At 41.0% G+C, this 9,386-nt stretch overlaps 1 protein-coding gene across 3 annotated transcripts in view; it reads left to right on the forward strand.

Annotated features, from left to right (window-relative positions):
- Window positions 1–8,916, forward strand: part of ufl1 (UFM1-specific ligase 1) — a 44,158-nt gene extending 35,242 nt beyond the window's left edge. Inside the window, exons 15-19 of one of the 3 annotated variants that reach the window (XM_041188230.1) lie at window positions 2,523–2,653; window positions 3,180–3,260; window positions 5,827–5,912; window positions 7,384–7,564; window positions 8,493–8,916. In XM_041188230.1, coding sequence (XP_041044164.1) covers window positions 2,523–2,653; window positions 3,180–3,260; window positions 5,827–5,912; window positions 7,384–7,564; window positions 8,493–8,717 — 704 coding nt within the window. In that variant the 3' untranslated portion in view covers window positions 8,718–8,916. Of the gene's footprint in view, window positions 1–2,522; window positions 2,654–3,179; window positions 3,261–5,826; window positions 5,913–7,383; window positions 7,565–8,492 lie in introns of those variants that run through there. The other 2 variants (XM_041188231.1, XM_041188233.1) reach the window with 2 other exon arrangements.
- The last annotated feature ends 470 nt before the right edge of the window (window positions 8,917–9,386 follow it).

Below are 9,386 nucleotides of genomic sequence, written 5' to 3' on the forward strand. Positions count from 1 at the left end.
GTTGATGAGAATAGTGCAGTTTTTATTGTTATGTGAACTTCCAAAAGAAATTTGACTAAGTGCCAATAATAGACTTAGGTTCATAGTCATTGTGACACAGTACAAGGCTATTCAGCCCATCAAACCCATGCCAACACTCTGTAGAGCAATCCAAACAGTTTCATTCCCTGCTCTATCCCCATAGCCCTGTAAGTTTATTTCCCTGAATTGCCTATCCAATTTCTTTTTGAAATCATTTGTCGTCTCTGCTTCCATCACCCTCGTAGCCAGAGAATTCCAGGTCGCTACCACTTGCCGTGTGAAAAGATTCTTCCTCACATGTCCCTGCATCTCTCGCCCAAAACCTTAAATCTGTGTCCCCTCATCCTTGTACCATTAGCTAATGAGAATAGTTTTTTTTTTTGTCTACCTTATCTAAACATTTCATAATCTTACACATCTCTATCAGATCTCCCCACAATCTCCTTCCCTCCAAGGGGGGAAAAAAATCATTCTCCAACCTAACCTTGTAGCTAAAATCCCCCATAGAACCATAGAAAAGTTACAGCACAGAAGGGAGCCATTCAGCCCATCTTGTCCATGCAAGCCCAAGGACACCCAGGTGCCCTTTCTAATCCCACCTTCCTGCACCCAGCCCATAGCCCTGCAGCTTACAGCATTTAAGGTGCTCATCCCTGGAACTATTCTGGTAAATCTTCCCTGCACCCTCTCAAGGACCCTCACACCTTTCCTAAAGTGTGATGGCCAGAACTGGATGCAGTACTCTAGTTGTTGCCTAACAAGAGCTTTATAAAGGTTCAGCACAATTCCCCTACTTTTGTACACAATACCTGTGTTTATGAAGTCTAAGGTTCCATACTCTTTGCTTAACTACTCTCGCCCCTCCAAAAACCAATGCACATGCACCCATAGGTTGGTCTGTCCCTGCAAACTCATTAGAACTGTGCCATTTAGTCTATATTTCCTCTCCGTATCTTTCAACCAAAATGCATAACCTCACGCTTCTCTGAGCAGGCAATTGTATCATCAACAAATTTTGAAATTTTATCCTGTATTCTAATATCCACATCATTTATATATTTAAAAAAAGCTGTAGTCCTAGCAGTGAACCTTGAGGAACCACTGCCTACTGTCTTCTAGTCTGAAAAACGTTTTGCCGTGACTTGATGCTTTCTTCAGCTAATTTTTTATCCATGTTAATGCTGACCCTGCTATTCCATGATCCTTTTTTTATGTCATATTTTGTTAAAAGGTTCTTGTAAAATCCTTATACACAACATCCATTGCTTTCTTTTCATCAACTTACTCTTATTTCATCAAAAATTTAGTTAGATTAGTGAAGCCTGTCTGCCTTTTATGAATCCATGCTGGCTATTCTTAATTAACTCAATCCTGTCCAAGTGCCCTTCTGATTTTCTTTCACCCCCCCACCAATCCTAAGTTTTTAAACCCACCATTGATGTTAAACTCAGTGGCCTGTGGCTACTTGGAATGTCTTTTCTTGGACAAGCTTGTCATATTTGCCACTCTCCAGTCCTCTGACAGGTCCCCCTTATCTAGGGAAGATTGGAAGATTATGGCAAGCTGACATGTTGGCCAGGATTTTCGATTGCCAGTGGGTCGGGAAGGGATTTGTGTGCGATGTGAAAATCGCGTCCCCAGACCGTGATCAGATCCTGCTGCCTTCGGAATACGATGCAGTTTTCAAAGGGAGGAAGGGATCGGGGAACTCACTTGCCTCCAATTAATAGCTTATTAAGCTCTTTGAAGAGATTGTTTTCAGGGAGCGTGACAATGCAATTTTGAAAGCTGAGATTGTCAAACCCGAGCATTCTGATGCACATTAGTGCATAGCTGTCTGGTTCAAAGCTGACAAAGTTAAACTTTTTTAATGCTGAAAGATTTCTGGAACTGGGCAATCGTGTGCTTTTACCTTGTGTTTGGCTCCATCATGGCTGCTCTCTGCCATTTGCGCTCTCCAGACAGCTCCAGGTGATGCTTGGTGCCACTAACCAGATGCCAAGCTGGCCTCCGGTCCAGGTAGGACATTTACATTTGAAGATAGCATCGCAGGATTGGGACCTAAAAATCATCCGCACATGGGGTTCCTGATCCTGATTTGGGAATTCAGCACATTAACTCTTTTTCTCTCTGCAAATGCTGCCAGGTGTTCTGAGTATTTCCAATATTTTTTGTTTTTCTTTCAGATCTCCAGCTTTTATATATGGTGGAAATGATGTGTGATCTTTATGGGAATTATTGTATTTACAGATCAAGCTTATCTGTGCACTTGGTATTTCATGAATTGTAAACCTCATCAACAGCCTTTTTACTGCAAACTTTTACTATGTATTAGTGCAGCGACCATTACACTGTGCATCCAGGAAGTGCAGTTGTTTGCCTACTGTGATGTGCTGAGAATTTGTCAATGAGTCAACATGTGTTTGATAATCACATTTGCCTAATGGTGTTTCCTTTGTTAGCTATGCCACGCAAGCAAATAACGTTCTTGAATATTTTAGATGACACACACAGTCAACTAGGAAAACATTTAATGAAGACAATGTGCACCGATATTTCCAACCTTCTTTTCAACTTTTTGGCTGGAGATTTAATGATGGCAGTGGAAACCTACACTACAATAACCCCTGAGGTACGGAGAGCTGAGCTACTATATGTGGAAAAGTTTAAATTACCCCTTGTGACAGATGTTGTTTTGTCGTCATCAGTTGTGGAGATTAGTCGATAATTATGGTATTTGCAGATGTAGCTTTCAAGCAGTTTTTGATCTGCAACATTAAAAAGGCCCTGCATTTTTGACATAACGTTGAGTCAAAGGTGTGAAGATTGTGTGATTGTTTATTTTAGGCTAAAGCATAAAAACTAAATAATTGAGCGACACATGCTTTTCAAACTGAGCGCCATTACTAATGTAGGGAGGGAAAGCAGCTTCCATCTTCCAGCATTATTGATCTTTAATCAGTTGTTTCCATTGCTGTGTGTTTTGCCTCACAATGGTAAAACCTGTTACATCTGGGATGGTACTTCCGATTTGAAAATGGTGTTTGCAGGTGAAGCGTCTTTTGATATATCGGTTTATAGTGTTCTCCGTGTAACTGCAGATTTCTGGTAAAAAAAAAAAATTGTGGGAATTCTAAATATTCTTTTTAAATGTTCAGCTTAGATTGAAAATCTTGGCAAAACTACCTGAGGAAACCAGAGGTCCTCTCACGAAGCTCCATAATGTGCTGAATGGCAAAGTAAGTTTTGACCCTTCAGTTATTATTCAGTAAAATACAATTAAGCTTGACGAATGGAGGCTGAATTGTAATATTACTTCTATATGTAGTGTTCCATTGTGTGCAAGCTGACCGACAAGCTAACCAGTACAGTTAGAAGTTCCTAGTGGCTAGGGATCAGCCCTTTATGTAGGCTGTGCCTTTGAGTTCGCCTACTTATAGTCCTCTTTCCAGTAAGCTGTTTCTGGGACTAGTCAAGCCCCTGTTCGTGCTCTTGTGCACTAGTTCTCATTGAGTCTCCCAATGCAGAACCATCCAGTTTATCCTGTAAAGAATGTGTGCTGCCAGTCTCTGAGTTGGTACTAGACTACAGAAGGTGTCTTTCCTCTGAATCCTTTGCCCTCTGGGTGCTCAACATTTGTTTCACCGGAAAGTAAAGGGGGGGCTGAGGATTAGCACTTGGTGTCAAGAATATGCAGAAACACACGAGTGTCTGTTGAAAGCAGCTATACTTTGTCATGCATATTGTGTGTGTGTGCGAGATCTCGGTGAGAAGTGTGTATGAACCCTGTAGGATGCAACCCCCAGCCTCGCCACATCCTGATGCAACCTATCCCCAAGATCTGCACGACATCCTCAACTGGGAAGAGCACGTTGAGGTATGCTCTCTCCTCCTGTCCTCATCTGCTCCTTGTTACTGCTTACGAGCTTGTCCTGCAAGAAAGAAGAGAGACTGTTGGTGGCAAAGTGAGATGCTTTGAGGATGTGCGCTTTAAGCTTGTATAGTGGTGCTAGTGTGTGAAGGTTGGCAGAGGTTTGAAGAGGTGAAGGCAGAAATAGTGAGGAGAGTGGCAGGTGAAAAATTTGGCATTAAGAGCAGAAGGAGGTAAAGTGAGGTGTGCGCTAGTGATTGGAGGAGAGTGAAGGTTATAGGGAGAGGGAAGGTTTGTGAGTGCTAGAGCAGAATGTAATGAGAGACTGGAGATGGGAATCTTGCCTTCGCAACCCTGGTCAAGTCATGAAAGTTCTTCTGGAATTGCAGCAGATCTGTGTTGCTGTTACCGGATGCCAAGCAGCTTGCCAAAAGACCTATCTGCCACCTGGTGGGAAGAGGCATTCCATCTGAATTCCTCTACCGATACCTCCAGAACACTGTCCTAGAACTGGGGGGAGCTTTGCATCATTTTTTTCCTGTTGTGGTTAGAAACCTTCAGTAACAATCATCTATAGCCAAAGTGCAACTCCCTTTAAGAAATGTCAGCTGTTTTTAAATAGGGTCGAGAACATCTCATATTCTCACCTCCCTTTAGAATAGTTTCCAATCAATAATACTAGTACTGGTAGCAGCCTGCCTGTATAATGAAATTGGGTTTCTGAACAATTTCAATTTTTTGTTGTGCCCACTTGATTTGGCACTGCCTTCTGCACAACACTGATTCCTGGTCCAAAATCTAGATGAGTTTCTACTCTAATAAGTCACTGAGTATCATTTATTAACTTGTTAAACCATGTTGGAAATTAATTTAGCTGTCATCAGAGTTTTTCTTACTTTTGAGGGGGTGGCTTTTGACCATACCTAAAGAGTTAGGCCTCATCTGGAATACTGCGTCCAGTTCTGGGCGCCATACTTGAAGAAGGATGTGAAGGCATTGGAGAGAGTACAGAGGAGATTCACAAGAATGATTCCTGGGAGGGAGAACTTGTAGCGATGAGGACAGATTGGAGAGGTTGTTTTCCTTGGAAAGAAGGCTGAGAAGAGACTTGATAGAGGTATTCAAGATCCTGAGGACTATGGACAGGGTAAATAGTGAGCAACTACTCCCACCTGAGAGCATCAAGAACTAGAGGGCACAGATTCAAAATAACTGGCAAAAGGAGTAAATGTGATGTGAGGAAAACATTTTTATCACCCAGAGGGCCGCTGGAGTTTGGAACAAACTTCCTGAAAGGATGATGAGGCGGGTTCAATCAAGGTATTCCAAAGGGAATTGAATTGCTACCTGAAAGGAGGGAGAGAGTGCAAGATTACGGGAATAAGGCAGGGGAGTGGGACTAGGCAGAATGTTCTTTCAGAGAGCCAGTGCAGACTCAATGGGCCAAATGGCAGCCTCCTGCACTGTAAAGATACTGTGATACTTAGATAAATTTCAAAGACGACAGTGGTTTGGGGTTGATCCTGACTTAGGCAAACTCTAGCACCCAGTATGCAAGCGTTTTTATGGAGGTGGGGAAAGAAAAACAAAATGTTCACATCGGATGCCCCCTCACTGAAGCTTTATGGATGAACTCAGAGCAGACTATAAAGTTAATCGGGTGTGGCAAAGCTGTTCCATCTCCTTTGTCAACAGATTAAGAAAACAGAAAATGCTGTTCTCTTAAGATTGTGCAGATTGAGAAAGCAGTTAGATCCAGCCCAGCAATTTTAGCCTGCTCTTGCACATGGTGAAGCATCAAAATCCAGAAGCAGTAGGTAGTAAGAAGGGCAATGTATTTAAAACAGGATTAACTTTTTTTTTACAGGAAATTTTCTCATAGAGTAAACAGAAGCTATTGGGTAACTGGCTGTTTTTCTTTGTTTTCCATCAAGAGTATAGAGGAGTTCCTTACCATATTGGATGGTGTGGCAGAAATCTGTGGAATTATGCTCAAAAAGGGAGATAAAAAGAAAGAAAGGTAAAACTCAGTAAGAACTAGAAAATATAGGTCAGGAAGTGAATCTTCAGCTATCAGGGTTAATATTATTTGTGGTTCTGGACAGTTTAATTTGGGTGGTTGCTTATTCTGATGAAAGGACATTGCCCTGAAATGTTAACTCTCTTCCTGCCTCCACAGATGCTGCCAGACCTGCTGAGCATTTTCTGTTCTTTATCTCCAAATCTTGTTTTGTTTCAAGGACTCTATGATATAATGAATAGCATCACTATTTTTTTGTTAAATGCCTTTAACAGACATTTGAATGGCCATGAGATAGTTTACTTCAGAGTATCATTAATTGTTTTACAATTTCTCAACTTTTCCAAATATTAGTTCTTAATACAGGAGCAAAATACTACAGACGCTGGAGATCTGAACCACAGAATTGTTTCAGTGTAGAAGGAGGCCATTTGGCCCATCGTGTCGGCACCAGCTCTTTGAGCATTTTAACTTAGTGCCAATTTCCTGCCTTTTTCCCGTAACCCTGCACATTGTTTCTATTTAGATAATCATCCAATGCCTCGATTGAACCTACCTCCACCGCACTTCCAGGCAGTGCATTCCAAACCCTAACTACTTGCTGTGTAAAAAAAAGTTTTTTTTCTCACTTCATATTTGCTTCTTCTGCAAAACATTTTAAAACTGTGCCCTCTGGTTCTTGATCCATTTACAAGAAATGAAAACAGAAAATGCTGGAAATTCTCAGCAAGTCTGGCAGCATCTGTATAGGGGGAGAGAGAGAGAGAGAGAGACAGTTAACATTTCAGGTCCTTGACACTTTGTTGTTAATCTTAATTTGGTCATTTTGTCACATTCACAATAGAATACTAAAGATTGTATTTCTGCAGTATTACCATTGAACCGTTTTGCTTGTAAAACAGGCTTTTCATGGCACAGCAAAATAGTTGCAGATCTGATTTATTTTTATTATTTGTTTTGGGGTGGGAGCTTATCTGAGCAGTATTTATTGCTGCTCCCTAATTACCTGTAAGAAGGTGATGGTGAGCCATCTTCTTGAACCCCATGCAGAAGATACACCTACAGTGTTGTTAGGGAGGGAGTTGCAGGGTTTTGACCCAGCAACAGTGAAGTAACGGCAATATATTTCCAAGTAAGGTTGGTGTGTGAGTTGGAGGGGAGCCTGCAAGTGTTGCTGTCCATCACCTTTGTTCTTCTAGCTGGTAGAGGTCACTGGTTTGGAAGGTGCTTTTCATGGAGCCTTAGTGAGTTGCAGCAGTGCATCTTGTAGATGGTACACACTGCTGCCGCTGTGCGTCAGTGGTGGAGTGAGGGAATGTTTAAGGCAGTGGGTGGGGTGCCAATCAAGTGGACTGCAGTGTCCTGGATGATGTTGAGCTTCATGTATGTTGTTGAAGCTGTGCTCATCCATGTGTTAAAATGACTTTGTGCACAATGGCTTACTTTTATTCAAAATGCTCTCTTGTCCTAGGCAAGTCATTTTCCAGCACAGACAGGCATTACTTGAACAAGTTAGGGGCACTGAGGACCCGGCACTAGTTTTGCATCTGACATCAGTTCTGCTGTTCCAGTTGTCGACACACAACATGCTTCACGCACCTGGCAGATGTGTACCACAGATTATTTCTTTCCTTGCCACCAAGATTCCTGAGGTAACTTGTCACCTTAAACACAGCTGTTCAGTACCTGTTTTTCAATAAAAATATAAATCCAGGTTCATTTACCAAATCAGTGCTAATTTTATGAATGGTTCTTAACAGCAAACACTGGATAAATGTTTTTATAATGCTTGATAATCTTTAGGGATCAGCGAGTATTTGTGCAAAATTTCCTTTGCTCAAGTTAAATAGGTGGGATAAATTAAATGGGACTTGTCCAGTCAGCATGCTTGATAAGCCCAATGTGTTAAAATAACTTTGCGCACATTTCCCATTCTATACCTCCATAAAATTGAGGAATCAATGTTGAAGCGGTATAAACGCGAGTCATTGGATATTTAAGTTACATTATCTAACCTTCATTAATATGTTGAAATGACCTTGCCCCCTCCTTGGTAGGAGTTACCTGCACCCGTAAATGGCCACCGTAAGTTCATGTCTGACACACAAAATGGATGAAATGTTGGCATCATTGCTGATCTTTTGGATCCATTGTGTCTCTTTTGTGTCCATTTATGGGACACAACAGATTTAGAAACTGATGATACCATACTGAGTTTCAGCCTAACTGCTTGCATTATTGATTCAAAATCTGCAGCAGTCTTGGACCATATCCCGTTGGGACTTGGGAGGAAGAAATATTTTAATTAATCCAACCCCAAAGATGTGCAAATGTGGATTTTTCTGATCATGTTGCTTTTCCCATGGCATGACTTTTAGTTTAAAACCTTGTACCTCTTCATTTGAAAAGTTACCAATTTCCCGTAACATTGTGTCATACAATCTTTAGATGAGAAAGTGTTCCTGTATTAAAATCCATGACAGCATTAACCATAGCTTCGATGTGTAGTTGTGAAAGTAGCTATAGCTGGTAACAGAATAAGTTATTTAAAAATAAGTTGGGTCTTGCTCTTTTCCTCAGGATCAGTACAAACTCCTGTTGAAGTACCAAGGTCTAGTAGTGAAACAACTGGTGGGTCAGCACAGAAAAGCAGGCCAAGGTGATGATGACCCTGGCGAATGCAACAGCATTGAGAAGGAGGGTGAATATGACATAGAGACAGTTCGAAAGGAGCTGCAAGAACTCACACCATTCGTCAAAGACCTTGTACTGAAACCCAGAAAAACCTCCCTGACAGAAGAGTGAAATGCCAGTTGAACTGGGACGTTATGGGATGGCCCACACTTACAAAGCAATGAATGCATTAAATGTTGTAATTACATACTTTAAAAATTCAAACTGTATCTGAAACACCATGAACTGCTGAGCTGTATTAAATCTTATTCGTTAAACTATATAACAAGAGTGACAGTGATTAATTTTAATAAAATTTTTGGAACTACCAGCCATTTGTTTCAAATTGTAACACCATCACCTGTCTCACACCATCCTGACTTGGAACTATATCACTGTCACTTTACTGTCACTGATTCAAAATCCTGGAACTTTTTTTTCCCAAAACTTTATTCATAAAATATTTTGAAGGACATTACAAAACATTTCCAAATCGCCATCACAAAAAGTGCAATCATATTTAACTTTTACACATAGATCAATACAATCAATGAATATTACAAGCATTTTAATATGATCATTACAGACAGTGCAATGATATTGGAGTTATCAACATACATCATGTTGTACTCTGAAGTGCTTCAATACAATTATGAAACATTTAGTATTTACTCGGTGCAGTATGGCAGAACAGTCTTAGATAGCGACCTTTCCCCATTGAGCCTTTGCAGCAGCTTCCCCTCAGTACATAGTCCTGGATCTTGGAATGTGCCTGTCTGCAACACTCGGTCAGAGCCAACT

Source organism: Carcharodon carcharias, chromosome 5 (assembly GCF_017639515.1).
Source record: "Carcharodon carcharias isolate sCarCar2 chromosome 5, sCarCar2.pri, whole genome shotgun sequence".
NCBI classification, from domain to species: domain Eukaryota; kingdom Metazoa; phylum Chordata; class Chondrichthyes; order Lamniformes; family Lamnidae; genus Carcharodon; species Carcharodon carcharias.